This window comes from Ursus maritimus, unplaced genomic scaffold (assembly GCF_017311325.1).
Source record: "Ursus maritimus isolate PB19 unplaced genomic scaffold, ASM1731132v1 scaffold_12, whole genome shotgun sequence".
NCBI classification, from domain to species: Eukaryota; Metazoa; Chordata; class Mammalia; order Carnivora; family Ursidae; genus Ursus; species Ursus maritimus.
Genome location: NW_024423564.1, coordinates 29,137,618 through 29,157,103, shown reverse-complemented (window position 1 = coordinate 29,157,103; position 19,486 = coordinate 29,137,618). Strand labels below are relative to the sequence as shown.

Sequence of the window (19,486 nt, the reverse complement as noted above, 5' to 3'; positions counted from 1 at the left end):
CGCTATGAAAAACAGTATGGAGGTTCCTCAAAAAATAGAACTACCCTATGATCCAGCAATTCCACTTCTGGGTATTTATCCAAAGAAAACAAAAACACTAACTTGAAAAGACATCTCTCACCCTATGTTCATAGCAGATTATTTACAAACAGCTAAGATATGGAAACTACGTAAGTGTCTATCGATGGATGAATAAAGAAGTTATGGTATATATATAGAATATTCTTTAGCTATTAAAAAATGAGGAAACCTTGACACTTACAACAACCTAGATGGACCTTAAAGGCATTATGCTAAGTGAAATAAGTCAGAGAAAAACAAATAATGTATGACCTCATCTACATGTGGAATCTAAAAGGAAAAAAAAAATCACAAATAAATCAAATTTATGGTTACCAGAGGTGGGGTGGTAGTGGGGGGGGGGATTTGGAGAAAGGTGACCAAGAAGTACAACTTCAAGTTATGAGACAATTAAGTACTAGAGATGTACAGTACAACATGATGACTACAGTTAACACTGCTATAGGATACACAGGAGAGTTGTTAAGAGTATAAATCCTAAGAGTTCTCATCACAAGGAAAAAATTCTTTTTCTCTTTTTTTTGCTTTTTCTATTTTATCTATGTGATGATGAATGCTAACTAAACTAATGGCAGTAATCATTTCACAATGCAGCTGACCCTTGAACAACACAGGTTTGAACTGTGTGGGTCCAGTTTTAAGCAGATATCTCACAGTACAGTATTGTAAATATATTTTCTCTTATGAATTTCCTAATAACATTTTTTTCTGTAGCTTATTTTAAGAACAGTATCTAACACATATCACACAAAGGATGGCTAATCAACTCTTCATGTTATTGGTAAGTCTTCTGATCAAGAGTTGGCTATTAGTAGTTAAGTTGCTGGGGAGTCAAAAGTTATACATGGATTTTCTCTTGCAGGGGCCAAACCTCGTATCATTCAAGGATCAGCTGGATGTGAAAGTCAACTACACCATACACCTTAAACTTATATAGTGATGTATGTGAATTATATCTCAATAAAACTAGAAAAAATTAAAAATAACAATAGAAGGAAAAAATCAACATGCAAACGTCAACTGCATTTCCATAAATAGATACTGGCCACCCTGAAAAAACATTAAGAAAAGGATACCATTTACTAAAGCATCAGAAAGAACACAATATCAGGGCTCCTCAGTGGCACAGTCAGTTAAGTGTCCGACTCTTGATTTAGCTCAGGTCTCAATCTCAGGGCCATGAATCTGAGCCCCACCTTGGGCTCCACACTGGGTGGGGAGCCTATTTAAAAATTAATTATTTATTTGAAAAAAAATTTAGTAATAAACTTAACCAAAGAGGCTAAAGACTTGTATACTGCAAATATTGCCAAAAGAAATTAAAGACGACAAAAAAAAATGAAAAGACATCCAGCGTTCATGGATTAGGAGACTTAATAACATTAAAATGTTAATAGTATTCAAAGCAGATTTAATGAAATCCTTATGAATATCCCAGTAGCATTTTTGCAGACAGAGAAAATTTCATTCTAAAACTTACATGGAATTTCAAGACACCCTAAATAGCCAAAACAACCTTGAAAATGAAGAACAAAGTTACAGGTCTCACACTTCCCGATTTTAAAACTTACCACAAAGCTACAGTAATCAGAACAGTGTGGTAGTGGCATAAAGACAAACATACTGATGAATGGACTGTAACAGATAGCCCAGAAATATACTCTCATATATAAGGTCAAATGATTCTTGACAAGGATGCCAAGAACATTCAAAAGGCATAGATAGTCTTCTCAACAATCGATGCTGAGAAACCTGAATAAACAAGCAAAAGAATGAAATTGGACTCTTACTTTCAAATGTTGAATTCACTTCACATACCTTGAATAAATCCCACCTGTTTATAGTGTATAATTGTTTTTATACATTGTTTGGTTCAATTTGCCAATATTTTATTGAGAATTTTTGCATCTAAGTCCATCAGTTCTTTAACTATGTTAATCTGTAGTTTTCTTGTGTGTGTGTGTTTTTTTTAAGATTTATTTTATTTATTTGACAGAGAGAGAGAGAGCCAGCCAGCGAGAGAAGGAACACAAGCAGGGGGAGTGGGCGAGTAAGAAGCAGGCTCCCAGCAGAAGAGTCTGACACGGGGCTCGATCCCAGAACTCCAGGATCACGCCCTGAGCCGAAGGCAGACGCTTAATGACTGAGCCACCCAGGCGCCCCTGTAGTTTTCTTGTTTTTGTACTGTCTCTATCTAGTTTCAATATCAGTGTAATATTAGCTTCATAAAATGAAATGGAAAGGGTTCCCTCTTCCATTTTTTGGAAAGGATTAGATAGAATTGAGGTGTTAATTCTTCTTAAGATTGTTTAAAATAATTCTCCAGCTTGGAACTTTCCAGTGAAACTTCAATCTTGGAAAAGTTTCCCATGAAACTTTCCATCTTGGCCTAAAGATTTCTTTTTTTGGGAGTTTCACAATTCTAAATTCAATGCCCTTAACAGTTACTGGGCTATGAAATATAAATTCATATTGAGTGAGTTGTGGTTGGTTGTATTTTTCAAGATACTGGGCCATTTCATCCAAATTGTTAAATTTTGTCTGTAAGTTGTTCATAGTAAGCTCTTAGTATCCCTATAATGTCTATAAGGGTCTATAGTGATACCCCATTACATTATTAAATTGGTAATTTTTATTCACTTTCTTTTGGTCAGTCCTGCTAGAAGTTCATTAGTTTTATTGATTTTTTGTATAAATAGCTTTTTGTTTCAGTGATTTTTCTCTTTTTAGTTTCATTTATTTCTACTCTTAAATTTATTATTTTATTTTTCTGCTTGCTTTGGGTTTATTTTGCTTTTCATTTTTTTTAATGTTTTTTTATTATATTATGTTAGTCACCATACAGTACATCCCTGGTTTCCGATGTAAAGTTCGATGAGTCATTAGTTGCGTATAACACCCAGTGCACCATGCAATACGTGCCCTCCTTACTACCCATCACTGGTCTATCCCATTCCCCCACCCCCCCCCCGAGGCCCTCAGTTTGTTTCTCTAGTCCATAGTCTCCCATGTTTCATTCTCCCTTCTGATTACCCCCCCTTTCTTTATCCCTTTCTTCCCCTACCAATCTTCCTAGTTCTTATGTTCCATAGATGAGAGAAATCATATGATAATTGTCTTTCTCTGCTTGACTTATTTCACTTAGCATTATCTCCTCCAGTGCTGTCCATGTTGCAGCAAATGTTGAGAATTCGTTCTTTCTGAGAGCTGAGTAATATTCCATTGTATATATGGACCACAACTTCTTAATCCAGTCATCTGTTGAAGGGCATCTCGGCTCCTTCCACGATTTAGCTATTGTGGACAATGCTGCTATGAACATTGGGTGCATATCCCTCTCTCTTCACTACGCTCTGTATCTTTGGGGTAAATACCCAGTAGTGCAAATGGCTGGGCATAGGGTAGCTCAATTTTTAAATTTTTAAGGACCTCCACACTGTTTTCCAGAGTGGTTGTACCAACTTGCATTCCCACCAACAATGTAGGAGGGATCCCCTTTCTCCACATCCTCTCCAACAATTGTTGTTTCTTGCCTTGTCTATTTTTGCCATTCTAACTGGCGTAAGGTGGTATCTCAGTGTGGTTTTGATTTGAATTTCCTTGATGGCTAATGATTTTGAACATTTTTTCATGTGTCTGTTAGCCATTTGTATGTCTTCATTGGAAAAGTGTCTGTTCATATCTTCTGCCCATTTTTTGATTTGTTTATTTGTTTCTCGTGTATTGAGTTTGAGAAGTTCTTTGTAGATCTTGGATACCAGTCCTTTATCTGTAGTGTCATTTGCAAATATATTCTCCCATTCCGTGGGCTGCCTCTTAGTTTTTTTGACTGTTTCCTTGGCTGTGCAGAAGCTTTTTATCTTGATGAAGTCCCATAAGTTCATTTTATCTTTTGTTTCTCTTGCGTTTGGAGATGTGTCATGAAAAAGGTTGCTTTGGCCGATGTCGTAGAGGTTGCTGCCTATGTTCTCCTCTAGAACTTTTCATGCTTTTCATTTTCTATTACATGAACACTTTCTCTTTTCAAACGTAACATTTAATGCTATAAATTTCTCAGCACTGCTTTAGCTGTATTCCACATATTCTGATGTTGTATTTTCATTTTCATTAAGTTCCTTTTTTTAATTTTCAGAATTTTTAAGCCATAGATTATTGAGAAGCATGTTGTTTAATTTTCAATTGACAGAGACTTTCCTGTTATTGATCTTCTAATTTGATTCCATTATGGTCAGACAATATACTTTGTATAATAACCATTCTAATTTGTTCAGGTTTGTTTTATTTTTGAAGATGTTGTCTATCTTCATGAGTATTTCATGGGCACTTGAATAAAATATGTATTCCATGTTGCTAGGTGGAATGTTCTATACAGGTAATTTAGATCCTGTTGGTTTACTGTGTTCAGATTTTTTGTATTCTTACTGATTTTATGCTTAATAGTTGTATCAGTTGTTGAGAAGAGTATTAAAGTCTTCAATTATAATTGTGGATTCGTCTCTTCCTTTCTCAACTTTATCAGTTTTTTGTTGAGTTTTGTTTTGTTTTGTTTTTAGTTTAGATTATGGCTCTATTGTTTGGTACGTACACATTTTGGGTCATTACGTCTTCCTGACAGACTGATGCTTTTATCATTATTTAATCTCCTCTTGGTCCCTAGTAATTTTCTTTGTTCTGAAGTCTACTTTACCAGAATTTAATGTAACCATCCTTGCTTCTTTTTTAGGTTAATGTTGCATGGTATAGTCTTTCATATCTTTTTCAGCCCACTTATGTCATTGAATTTGAAGTAAATTTCTTGTAAGCTACATATAGTATGGTTGTGGGTCTTTAATCCACTCTGTCATTTTCTTTCTTTTGACTGATATATTTATATCATTTACATTTAAAGTAATTTCCAACTTGCAGATTAAATGTTCCTATTTACCTGTGGCAGGTATGACTATCTTAGAAGAGCCAACTGAAAACCACAAGAATAATGACTCAATAAGAGAACATCAATAAAGAGATAAAAAAGGAATCAAAAATTTATAAAACAGAAACAGAAATCCTAGAGATCAACAATAATTAAAATGAAAAATTCACTAGTGAATCTCAAAAGATTTGAGCAAGCAGGAGAGATCATCAGTGGATATGAAAGTAAGTCAACTGAAATTCCAGTCTGAGAAGTAGAAAGAAAAAAGAATGAAGGAAAATGCAGAGCCTAAGAGACCTGTGGACACTATCAAGTGTACCAACCTATTGATAATGAGACAAGGAGAGAAAGAGGTAGAAAGAATATTTCAAAAAATAATGGTGATAAATATCCAAAATTAGACATGAAATTAAACAGCCAACAAACTAAACAAACACCAAGTAGGAAAACTCAAAATAGATCCAGACTAAGTCACACTAATATAAAATGGTCAAAACCCAAACAAAAAAGATGAATAATAAAAGCAGCAGGAGAGAAGCAATTAGTCACGTACACTGGGCCCTGAAAAGATAAAAAGCTAATTTCTCATCAGATACCATGGAGACTACAAAGCACCGACATAATAAAGTGCTAAAAGAAAAAAAAAATTTTTTTTAAAGATTTTATTTATTTATTCGACAGAGATAGAGACAGCCAGCGAGAGAGGGAACACAAGCAGGGGGAGTGGGAGAGGAAGAAGCAGGCTCATAGCGGAGGAGTCTGATGTGGGGCTCGATCCCAGAACGCCGGGATCATGCCCTGAGCCGAAGGCAGACACTTAACCGCTGTGCCACCCAGGCGCCCCAGAAAAAACTTTTTAACCAAAAATTCTATACCCAGCAAAATTATCCTTCAAAAAAAAAAAGTGGGGGGGATTAAGACAGTCTCAGAAAAACAGAAGCTGAAGAGAGTTAGCCACTAGTAGACTTGCCCCTCAAGAAATGTTAAAGGAAGTCCTTCAGGCTACAATGAAAAAACACATTATATAACTGAAGCTGTAAAAAGAAATAAAGAACAACAATAAAGACAACTACAGTAGGTAAGCATAAAAGCCAGTACTACTGTATAAAGTAATTTGGGACAGTAACACCAAAACAGGAGAAGAGGGATAGAGCTGTATAGATAAGTCTTTACACTACTGATACAAAGCTGGCATTAATTCAAACTAGATTATTATAATCTTAAAATGTTAACTGTAATTGCCAAGGTAAACACAGTAACTAAAATATACACATAAAAAGAAATAAGAAGGAAGTCAAAATGATGCATAACACAAAGATCAATTAACATACGCAAAAAAGCAGTAATGGATAGAACAATCACACAGATTATGAATAAGGAAATAGAGAATTTGAATAACACTACAGACCAAGTGGACCTAACAGACATACAAATAATCTACCCAACAAAAGGAGGATATACTTTCTTTTCAAAGTACACATGGGACATTTTTTAGGATAGACCACAAGACAAGTCATAAAAATTCAAGACTGAAATGATACAAATATCTTTTCTGACCAGAATAGAACAAAACTAGAAATCAACAGCACAAAGAAAACTGGAAATCCACAAATCTGTAAAAATTTAACAACATTCTTAAACAGCCAAAGGGTCAAAACAAAGAAAAAAAGGAAAATTAGAAAATACCTTGAGACAAATGAAAACACAACATACCAAAACTTGAGGAACACAAAGAAAGGAATGCTAACAGGGAATCATACAGCTGTAAAAACTTACATTAAAAAAGAAAAAAAGATCTCAAATCAACAACCTAACTTTACAACTCCAGAAATTCGAAAAGGAAAACATTAACCCAAAGCTAGAAGAAGCAAAAAATAAATATTAGAGCAGAGATAAATGGCAAAGAGGACATAAAAATAGAAAGAAAAAAAAATGAAACAAAGGGTTGGCTTTATGAAAAGATCAACAAAATTGACAAGTCCTCTGCTAGGGATTAATTAAGAAAAAAAGAAAGAAGATTCAATTAAATCAGAAATAAAGGGATGTTATAAACGATGTTACAGAAATAAAGGATTATTTAAAAAAATACTATGAACTGTACACCAATTAATTGGATAACCAAAAAGAAAAGGATAAATTCCTAGGAACATGCAACCTACAAAGACTGAACCATGAAGCAATAAAAAAGTATGAACAGACCTATAACTAGTAAGGAGACTGAAGTGGTAATCAAACCCCATTCCCCCAAAAAGGAAAGTCCAATACTAAGTGGCTTCGCTGAAGAGTTCCACCAAATATTTAAAGAATTAACACCAATTCTCTTGAAACTCTTCCCAAATAACTGAAGAGGAGGAAACATTTCCAAGCTCATTCAATGAGGCCAGCATTACCTTGGTACCAAAGTTAGACAAAGACACAAGAAAACTATAGACCAGTATCTCTGATGAATATTGATACCAAAAAATTCTGAACAAACTAAAAGCAAACTGATATCAACAGCACATTGAAAAGATTATTACACCATGAGTAAGTGGGTTTTATTGTTGGAATGCAAAGATGATTGAACATATGAAAATCAATCAGTGTAATACACCACACATTAACAGAATGAACAAACACAACATAAATCATCTCAATTGATGCAGAAAAAACATTTAACAAAATGCAACACCATTTCATGCTAAACAAAACTTGCAATAGGGGCGCCTGGGTGGCACAGCGGTTAAGCGTCTGCCTTCGGCTCAGGGCGTGATCCCGGCGTTATGGGATCGAGCCCCACATCAGGCTCCTCTGCTATGAGCCTGCTTCTCCTTCTCCCATTCCCCCTGCTTGTGTTCCCTCTCTCGCTGGCTGTCTCTATCTCTGTCGAATAAATAAATAAAATCTTTAAAAAAAAAAAATTGCAATAAACTAGGAAGAGAAGAAATCTACCTCAACATAATGAAGTCCATTTACGAAAAAACACATACCTACAATCATAGTCAGTGGTGAAACACTGAAAGCTTTTCCTCCAACACCAAGAATAAGACAAGGCCGTCTGCTCTTGCTACTCCTATCAGACATAGTACTGGAAGTCCTAGCAAGAGCAGTCAGGCAAGAAAAGAAATAAAAGCATTCAAATTGGAAAGGAAAAAATAAAATCATCTCTCTTCATAGACAACATGACCTTGTGTAGAAAACCCAAAAATACCACCAAAAAACTATTATAACTAATAAACAAATTCACCAATGTAGGATATAAAATTAACACACAAAAATCAGTTTTGTCTATACATTAACAATAAACAACCTCAAAAAAAAATAACAATCTCATTTACAAAAGCATCAGAAATAAAAAACTTAGGAATAAAATTAACCGAGGAGATGAAAGACTTGTGTGCTGAAAACCACAACACAATCCTGAAAAAACTTAAAGAAAAACACAAACGGAAAAATATCTAGTGCTCAAGTACTGGGAGACTTAATATTAAGATGTTCATTTATCCAAAGCAATCAAAAGATTCAACATAATCACTATCAAATTCCCCGTGGCATTTTTTTTTCGCAGAAGTAGATAAATTCACCCGAAAATTCAAATATCAAGAGCTCTCAAAAGGCAAAGCAATTTTGAAAAAAGAATAAAGTTGCATGTCTCATTATTTCTTAATTTAAAAATAAATTTACAATGCTAGAGTAATCAAAACAATGGTGTAAAGACAAATAGACCAAAGGAACAGAAGACAGACCCTGGAAATACACTCACAAAATGGACAAATGATCTCTGCCAAGGATGCCAAGACCACTCAGTGAAAAACGGATAGTGTCTTCAACAAATGGTCTGGGTAAACTGGATAAACACATACAAAAGGATGAAGTTGGACCCTTCTTTTACACCATAAATAAAACTTAACACAAAATGAATCAAAGACCTAAACATAAGACCTAAAACTATAAAACTCCTAGGAGAAAACAGGAAAAAGCCTTGTGACATCATCAAACTTGACAATAATTTCTTGGATACGAAAAGCAGAACAACAAAAAGAGACAAATGGAAGTACATCAAACTTAAAAACTTCTGTGTATCAAAACACACAATCAACAGAGTCAATAGGCAGGTGATCTACAGAATGGGAAAAAGTATCACCAAACTGTAGATATGATAAGGAATTAATGTCTAGAATATATTAAAAAAATTCTTACAAAACAAAAAACCCCCAAATAACCCAATTAAAATATGACTTGAACAGATGTTTCCCTAAATATGATCTACAAATGGCCAACAAACATGAAAAAATGCCCAATATTGTTCATCATCAGTGAAATGTAAATTGAAACCATGAGGTATCACTGCACATCCATTAGGATGGTTGTGTTTTCAAAATAACAGAAAATGACAAATGTTGGTGAAGATGTGTGCTCTGTTGGTAGGATTGTAAAGTGGTGAAAAAACAGTATGGACGTTCCTGGAAAACTTAGAAATAGAACTATCTTATGATCCAGCAATAACACTTTGAAGTGTATATTCAAAAAAATTTAAAAAGTCTTGAAGAATATTTGCAGACCCATGTTCATAACAGCACTATTCACAATAGCCAAGAGGTGGAAGCAACCCAAACATCTACTGATGGATGAATCAATAGAGGAAATGTGGTATATGAAAACAATGAAATATTATTCAGCTTTAAACATGAAAAAAATCCTGTCATATGCTACCAAATGGATGAACCTTAAGAACATTACACTAAGTGAAATAAGCCAGTCACAAAAAGACAAATATTGTATGATTCCACCTATCATACTTTCCTGGTCCCTCCCTCAGGAAAGTGGTGAAGAAGAGCGAAATAAGTCAGCGTGCCAAATACACCTTCTCCTTCCATGGCAAAACCAAGAGGAAAAGACAAGCTGTGAGGATCAGGCGTTGTGGTTCCTACATGAAAACGGTAGCCGGTTGCGCCTGGACCTACAACTACAACACCACTCCTGCCGTCACAGTGAAGTCATCAGAGGACTGAAGGAGATGAAAGACCAGTAGAAGCTCCACCATTTGAAACATTGCTGGCCCATAAGAAATGGGCTAATTCTGTTAATAAAATTACTCTGGCTTGTTGTTATATTTATTAATTGGATGTTCTGATTTGCAGTGCATTAATTTTGCTTTCTCAAAAGACTTGGAAATTTAAAATCCTTCTAATTTAAAAAAATGTACCAATAAATACCACTTTTCACTGATTAGACTGGCATGGATTAAAACATGAGTTAAGGGGCGCCTGGGTGGCACAGCGGTTAAAGCGTCTGCCTTCGGCTCAGGGCGTGATCCCGGCGTTCTGGGATCGAGCCCCACATCAGGCTCCTCCGCTAGGAGCCTGCTTCTTCCTCTCCCACTCCCCCTGCTTGTGTTCCCTCTCTCGCTGGCTGTCTCCATCTCTGTCAAATAAATAAATAAAATCTTTAAAAAAAAAAAAAAAACATGAGTTAATATTTAGCGGGGTGTGGGGAAAGAGATATTCTCAAACACTGCTAACAAAAATATTAAGTGATATAACCTCATTGTAATTTTGCAGTATCAGAATTAAAGTGCACATATACACTGACCCAGTAACCCACTGCTACATTATCCTACATTCTCACATAATTCCAATAATGTGAAGAATATTTATTGCTGTACTGCATATACAAGCAAAAAACCCTGAGATTTACAGAACTATCTCTATCAACAAGGAAACAAATTAAATATAATCCATATATGGAAAAACGACTAAGATATACTGGCAAATGGAAAGAGAAAGATGAATACATATCAGCTATTTCTGATAATTTATGGGGAGTACAATGGTAGGTGAGAGAGGAGAGTTTTACTTATTCTAAACATCTCTATGCTATTTGCTCATATGTAAAAAAGTGTATGTCACCTCCATAAAAAAATAAAATTTCAAAAATACTATATGTTACTTGGCAATATAATTGAAAAAGGTCAAATGTACATTGTGCAATCTCATCTAGAATGAAGAACAAATATTTTTATTAATTTAAAAGTCTTTTTTTCACATTACAACAAAGAGCAGCACACATCTACATTGCTACTAAGGACAGTGAAGCACAGAGAACTTAATTTGAAAATAAAGGAAATTAGCTAATATAAGGTAAGTATTCATAAAGAACCTCAAATCCTTGGATTCAGGGACTCTGCAAAATGAAAAAAGCAGTGGCTGACCATATAAAATATTGAAGCACAGAATGAAGACGAAGAGTCTGAAATGAGGTATACGCATCAACCTCTGAGAAGAGAAACTAGCCTAAAATCTTTAAATACACAGAAGTCAAACAACCTCAAGGTTGTATTTCTCTGAATACTCAAACTTTATCAACAAGAAAACTAAACATACTTCACACCCATGATGAAATAAAACAAATAACTGAAGTTCTAACTTTTGATAAGAATCTATGCCTAAGAAAATCCTTGTAGGGATCAGAAGAAACAGCATGAGATGGGGTCAATGTCCAACTCTGTATTCAACCTTTATGGCAGAAGCTGTAGAGAAGAAAAGCAACAAATTGATCCCAGTGGGGAAGAACCTCTCCTTGCTTTGGACTTGCTAGAAGGCACAAAAATCCCCTAGGTGACTACAATGGCCAACCCAACCAGCCTAATTTCAAATATGGAAGAAAAAACTAGTGTAAAATACATTACAATATTTTTAAAGTTTCTTAAGTAAGCATATTATTTATATGTTACATACCTACAATGATAAAAACAAAATTTTTAAAAATACTTTTCATCAAACAGCAAGCTTAAGCTATAAAAATAAAAAATGTTACCACAATTCCAGACCATCATTCAATTTCCTTCTCTACTCCAGTGTTTTTTTACCCTCAGGAAAACAAGAAAAAGGTTTCTTTACAGATGTGACCAGTCTTCCTAATCTTCTACTTGTATTAATCTAATACATCCTTTAAAATCTTTAAAAAAATAACTACTACAAACTCACAAAAAGAATACCATTAGTAGCAAACACTCCAATTTCCATAACACGGATTAATGCCCTCATTCAAAAAGAGTAATCAAAATCAACACAGTTTTCCTTAAGGTCTCAACTAAGAACATTACTAGCCATTTTTTTCAACTGGATTCAAAAAAGACTGGTGGGATATTTTATGGCAACTCAAGTGCCAATGTCTTCATCCCATTCCAGCCAGTATTCTGAATCCCTAGTTGACTGAGAGAGAATTCTGTTCACCATTCCATGTTTTACAAAATTCACTAAGTACATACAGTACTCTTGCACTGTGCTTCTAAGATAAGTAAGACATTGATGGTGTCTACCTTCAAAGAACTCACAGCCCAGTAAAGAAAACACTCTATAGCAGTAGGGCCAGGTCTGGCTCAAAGGATAAGATAATGCTTGAGATGCGCTATCTTAGGAGATAAGCTGATGAGCAGGAGGAAGGACAATGACAGCTGGGGAGGTGAGAGGCTGGGGGAGAGTGACAACATATAATTAGGACTAAAACTAAATATATGAAACATCACAGTTAGTTATTCAGATAATTCTAGGCATTCTGGAATAGCTGCAGTGAGACCATTGTATGCCACATTATGGAGCTTACATTTTATTGTGCAGGTGATAGGGGAACAATAAAGGGGACACCTAGAGGAAGGAAAAGCAGTGTAGAATGCTGGAAAGTGAGGTCAGAGACTTGGAGAATCCAATAAACAAAATTACAGAAAGAATACATAAAAAATTTGTAGCACGGTCATGCAGTGGAATAGTACTCAGCAATAAAAAGCAATGAACCACTGATACACAACAAAATGTATGTTGATTGAAAAAAGCCACATATAAATGAGTGCATATTATATAATTCTATGTACATAAAATTCAAGAACAGGCAAAACTAAGCTATGCTGATAAAATTCAGAAAGATGCTTATCTCAGGAGGAAAAGGCTATTGGACTGGAAAGGGAAGAGTATGAGGAACTTCCTGGTCAATGAAAATGTTCTACACCTTGATCCCTATGGTAGTTACATGTGTGAACATATATCTAAAAACCTCATTCAGCTCTATACTCCAAATTTTACCATACATAAATTACAACTCAATTTATATAAAATGTAAATTATATCTTATTAAAAAAAGAAAAATGCATAATTGTGGTAGAACAGGGTCAAAATAAGTTAAACCAGTGTCATTCCTTAAGCAATATGGGACTTACACGAAATCAGAATAAAGGTTCTAACACATGGCATATTCAATTAGCAAACAAAATTCCTATAAGACCTTAAGTACAAAAGTCTAGCTTCTTCTTCCCCACAAGAAGATATATAGACAAGTGTTCTTTATAATAAATGCTGTGAAGACCATGTACTCTTACTAAAGAAAAGAAATAGCTCACTATAAACCAAAAAAATAAAAATCTTCTACACAGCAGTACCTACCTTACAGAAAGTATTATAAAGATTAACAAGGCATGAGAAGCAGTTAACACAATATAGAGCACAATAAGTACTCTTCACACTACCACTACAATTATTATTATATAATAGTAATAAAAGGGAAACTCCCCTTCAAATTATGCCTAAACCACTTATTGAGAATACACTGTTTAACTGCGTATTACTCAACTACAGCACTTCTCATTCTATATTTTTTATTTTCTTTTTTTAACTTGGAGATCAGCAAGTTTCTGACAGCTGAAACATCTGGTTAGATTAGAAAAAGACCAAGTTAACTACAATTTAAGTATTCTTTTAACCTGTTTATATCCTGAAACCATGTTCACTTGCCAAAAGATAGTAAGTCTATCTTTTTAACATCTCTACAGTTTATATTATTAAAAACCCTTCTTTCACATATCAAACCCAAAACGTACATGATCATAATTCAATTTCCTGAGAGTCAACAGTCTTAGAAAAATTAAAGCAAATCAGAATGCTAAATTAGAAAAGTCATTCAGTAGAGACACTCATAAGAAAAATAGTGAAACAATCATTTATAATTCTGAACATTAACATAAAGAAGTCACAATTTGGCAAATTTAATCAATTTATAGACGTGCTTCATTAATAGAAATAAGAAAGTAAAATTCGCAAAGGCAAAAACTACTCAAGCACTGTAATCGACTAAGAGAACATTGAAGCATCCAGCAAATCTCTTACTGAACTGGTTTCTGAATAGCTAAACCAAACACCAACTCCATTTTCTAACATGTTTAATAGTCACGGGAAACTACATACCTAAGTTAAACTCAACATAAAAGAAGGAAAACTAAAAATTTAGTTCCACAATTTGATGACTCTACTGTTACTCCCACCAAATCAACTGGAGCAAGTACATCAAAGTCAATTCTTCATATTTCAAAATTTTATTGAAAAACTCATTAATTCTGAACTTGAAGGCACATTTTTAAAACATAAGTTTTTTGTATTATTCCTACTTTGATATGTAACATTTAACAAAGTAGTCTTCTACTTACCTAGATTTTGTCTTATTAACAGCTCGTTGCAAAAACAATCTCATTCGAAATTAACTCAAACCTGAAAGAATACATGTAAAGACCATCATTTAGTTTTTGTGTCCTGTATGAATAAGTACATCTACGATTCACTTATTCTTTGAAATTAAAAACTGCAAATCAAATTATTTTGACATAACATGTATCCAAAAAAGTGGTTCTACTAAAACATGACCATTTTAAACTTTTAGGAAACTTGCTAAGTACCATTTTTTTTTATGAACAATAATCTATTCAAATGACAAACTTAAACTTTCTAGTTCTCTTTCAAAAAATTTACAATAACTTGTTTTTATTAATTTTAATAGTATAGCAATTAAAATCGGTACTTGTTAATAAAACACATACTTCTATCTAGATGTTTATCTAATACTATTAAATATATACCAAACAGTACACCAAAAAGCTGAAGAAAAAAAATACAGTATGAGATGGCATAAAAGTATACACTAATAGTAAATATAATAATGGCTAACAATGATTAAATACTTACTAAATGCCAGGGACAATTATTCTAGAGGACAGTATGCATTGATACTCTCCTGCTTCCTCAATTTAATTCACAATCTAGTATAATGTAACAGCTACCCCAACATTCCATTGAAAATTGACCTGAAAAATTACCTACCCCTAAATTTTATCACATTCCACGAAATCTGAAAACTTAGTATGTCTTATCCTGTACTCTACACATCTCCTTCCCCAACCTGAAACTTGCTTGTTATTCTTCTGAATTCTTATTCACAAAAAATGGTACCACCATCCCTACTGCCATTCTCACCTAGATTCCTGCAACTATTCTATTTCCAGACTATCATCTCAAACTTCCCAGAATCATGTAAGTTATCATTTTACAATGGTTATCCTCAGGATGTCACATCTATGCTTCAAGTCCTTTAACAGTACTCATCAATGATCTTATCCTTACCATTATCCCCAATCTTTATTCTCCCATTCACTCAAGGTTTCCAGTACTAAACCCCTTCAACTCCCAGAACAGCCCCCATGCCTTCTCAGCTTTCCCACTGCTTCACATGGTGACCTATACCTAGCTTCTATCTCTCTTTAAGTTTGCTAACACCTTTTTTTTTTAATTAGTTTTGCAATATTTAGCTTAGTCACCCTGAAAGATCCTTCTTCAATTTCTTCAGCTATGGTGTTTCTCAATTGCTATAGCAACTGGTGATAGCTCTATATCAACTGTTTACTTATGTGTTTTCTGAACTACAGTATGGACACATGGAGGACAAGAATTCATTCATCTCATTTCAGCATTTTCACTGGGTGGCACATAGTAAAAGTAAAACAATATAGGCTGACTCGAAGATTAGAAATTTTGTGTTGTATCCAAAATGTACATAGGGATATAGAAGACAAGTAAGTAAAATTCAGGCTAATGAGTTTAATTCACATTTCCAAACTAGAGAAAAAGAATTCACATCATTTCTGAATCCAGTAACGTTACTTCATGAAACAACTACATCTAAGTAAAAAGACAACTGATAAAAATCACCCCGGTACAAACTTTTATTGAGTGATTTAATTAATTTCATTGATCATCAATACCAAGATTTTGGTATTCAATGTTTGCATCCCTACAGAAAACAAAGCTTGTGGACTATAAATCCTAGACTCATTGAAGTATTAGACTTAAGCAGAAAAGAGCTAGGGAAGAAGGTGAATATAGTCTTAATACTAATAATGTCAACGACCTAGCAAAGTGTTTCTCAAACTTTAGCACACATCAGCATCACCTGGAGGGCTTGTTATACGGACTGCTAGCCCACACCCTCAGAGTTCCTGATTCAGTAATTCTAAGTTAGAGCCCAATGATTTGCATTTCTAATAAGTTCCTAGGGTGATGCTATTTCCAGGACCACACACTAAGAACCACAGACCTGGTGTTTTCTACATAATGTCTAGAAGAGATGAGAATATTCTCGGCCACCCACTGCCACCAATCTTTACCTACCCAGAACTGGATACTGTGACCTATTACAAACTAAACTATAAATCAAAGTGAGAACGTTAAAAGTCTACTATGAATTGCTGAGTGTGAAGGGATGAAAAAAATGGCCCTGCAAGAGAATCCACATCCTAATCCCCAGAACCTGTGAATATTACCTTATATGACCCCTCTCCCCAAAAGAAAAGTCTTTACAAATGTGATTAAGTTAAAAATTGTGAGATGGAGAGATTATCCTGGATTATCTGGGTGGGCCCTAAGTACAATCACATGTATTCTTATAAAGAGGGAGATGGGGAAATTTGACTATACACAGAGATCGTGAAGACAGAGTAGAGAGATTTGAAAACACTGGCCTTGAGGATTGTAGCCATAGTCAGGAATGTCAGTAGCCACCAGAATTGAGAGAGGCAAGGGATGGATCCTACCCTAGAATTTCTGGAGAGGATAACCCTGCTAACACCTTGATTTCTGTCCAGTGATACTGATTTCAGACTCCTGGCTTTCAGAACTGTCAGACAGTAAGTTTGTTTTTTAAAGCCACCTAGTTTGTGATAATTTGTTAGAACAACAGAAATGAATAAACTGACGCTAGCAGGTTCTCTAGGAAATAAACCAGAGGCACTACATAAAAGGTGTTATGAACTGATTTGTTCATATGTTGAAGCCCTAGTTCCCAATGTGACTGCATTTGGAGAAAGGGCCTTCAAAAAGGTTAACTGAGGTTAAAAAAGGACATAAGGATGGGGCCCTAATCCCATATGAATGGTGTCCTTATAAGAAAAAAAAGACACAAGGGATACATGCACAGAGGAAATGCCATGAAAGAAAATAGCCATCTTGAGGAGAGAAGCCTCAAATAAACCGAACACCCTAATCTTGGCCTTCTATCCTCCTAATTATATTATACTTTTTAGGCATGGATTTAAAAAGTACTTTCTACCAAACTTCATTATAAATTCCCCTTTAAAAAATATAGTGTTTACAGTGACCTGGTTTGACTCTCTGGGGATCAAATGCAATTATACCCCAAGAATACGGACTCTTGCTACTTCTATTCAACATGTTACTGAAGTACTAGTCAGGGTAAACAGATAGGAAAAAAGAAATAAATGATCTCCAAATTGGAAAGGAAGAAGTAAAATTATCTGTTTGCAGATAACATGATTTTTTTAGGTAGAAAGTCTTAAAGATTCTTAAAAAAAAACAGAAACTCTAATAAATGATTTAAGCAAAATTTCAGAGTATCAGCATGTGAAGATCATTTGCATTTCTGTATAATAACAATGACGAAACCAGAAAACAAAATTATAAAAATCTCATTTACAGGGGTTTCTGGGTGGCTCAGTTGGTTGTGTCTGACTTTTGGTTTCAGCTTAGGTCAGAATCTCAGGGTGGTGAGATCAAGCCCCGTGTGAGGCTCCCCACTCAGCAGGGAGTCTGCTTCCCCTCTTCCTCTCCCTCTGCCCCTCCCCCAGTTTGCACACATGCACTCTCTCTCTCTCAAATGAATAAATAAATCTTTAAAAAAATTAAAAATAGAATTGCCCTAGGATCCAGCAATCCGAGTCTTGGTATATATCCAAAAGACCTTTAAGTAGGATCTCAAAGACAGATTTACATACCCATGCCCATTGCAGCATTATTCACAATAGCCAAGTGGCAGAGAAAGTTCATCAACAGAGGAATAGATAAAGGAAATGCGGTATATACACGGAACACTGGAATGGAATACTGTGCAGCCTTTAAAAATAAGGAAATCCAATCACAAGCCACATTAAGGATGAACCTTGAGAACATTATGCTAAGTAAAATAAGCCAATCACAAAGGACAAACACTGTATGATTCCACTCATATGAAGTATTTATAGTAGTCAAAATCACAGAAAAAAAAGTAAAAAGGTTGTTACCCAAGGGCCAGAAGTGAGGGGGTGATAAAATTAGAGTTTAATGGGTACAGTTTCAGTTTTGCAAAATAAAAAGTTTTACATATCTGCTGCACAACAATGTGAATATCCTTAACGCTACTGAACTGTACACTAAAAATCGTTAAGACAGTAAATTTAACGTTTTTTTTTAACATTATTTAAAAAATAAATAAGTACTAAAAAAAAATACATACAAGGGCCAAGATGGATTAACAGGGATTGCGTTTGCCCTCCAACTGAAAAGCCTAAAAAATCAGTACTATCTATGAAATGACAGTTTTGGGGTATTAAACAGGCAAATACAGAGGGTGAACCCTAAGAGAAGGGAAACAGATGAGGTAAACCCTCCAACAATCCCAACTTACTACAGCCTCTCACCTGGGGATGGGATACCCAGGCAGAATCTGGTGGTTTCCCTGAGTTAAGGAGACTGAATTGGAAGTCCAACGCTAAGACAGCTAGGGACTGCAGGGCAGAGTACTAGAAAGAAGACAACTGCACAGAGCGAGAACATCCATTAAGTATTATTAAAACAAGTCCAAGACTGAGGAAAGAGCCACTCAAAAGGATGACAAGGATTATTGCCCTAGTCTCACACAAAGCCAAAAATAAGACCTGTTTTCTTCAGAGTGGAAAACCTCTTAATTCAGGTAGCACTGACTAGAGTAACCCTCGACTAAATGCTTTTGAAAGAGAGACCCAAAAGGGGAATGTGGCTCAGAAGGGAAGAATCAAAATGGCATGAGGAAACTTTCAGGTGTGATAAATGTACTCAGTATCTTGTTTGTGTGGTGATAGCTTCCTAAGTGTATACATACCTCAAAATTTATTCTGTACACCTTAAATGTGTATTTCACTACATGTCAATTATTTGTCAATAAATCCATTTTTATAACTTCGATTAAAACAAAACCACCCAATCACAAAATGGGCAGAAGATCTGAAGCAACAAATCTTTTGGTGGAATCTTTCACCAAAGATACATGAATGGTAAGTACATGAAAATACACTCACTATTACTTGTACAAGAAAAGTACAAACTTGAGCCACAATGAGTTATCACTATACAACTATAAGAATGGCTCAAATTAATAAGACCAACCATACCA

At 34.8% G+C, this 19,486-nt stretch overlaps 1 protein-coding gene across 4 annotated transcripts in view; it reads right to left on the bottom strand.

Annotated features, from left to right (window-relative positions):
• ZNF644 (zinc finger protein 644) overlaps window positions 1–19,486 on the bottom strand; it is a 100,608-nt gene that overhangs the window by 53,006 nt on the left and 28,116 nt on the right. For all 4 annotated transcript variants that reach the window (XM_008690607.2, XM_040627052.1, XM_040627051.1 and 1 more), the window contains one exon: window positions 14,445–14,505. In XM_008690607.2, coding sequence (XP_008688829.1) covers window positions 14,445–14,488 — 44 coding nt within the window. In that variant the 5' untranslated portion in view covers window positions 14,489–14,505. Of the gene's footprint in view, window positions 1–14,444; window positions 14,506–19,486 lie in introns of those variants that run through there.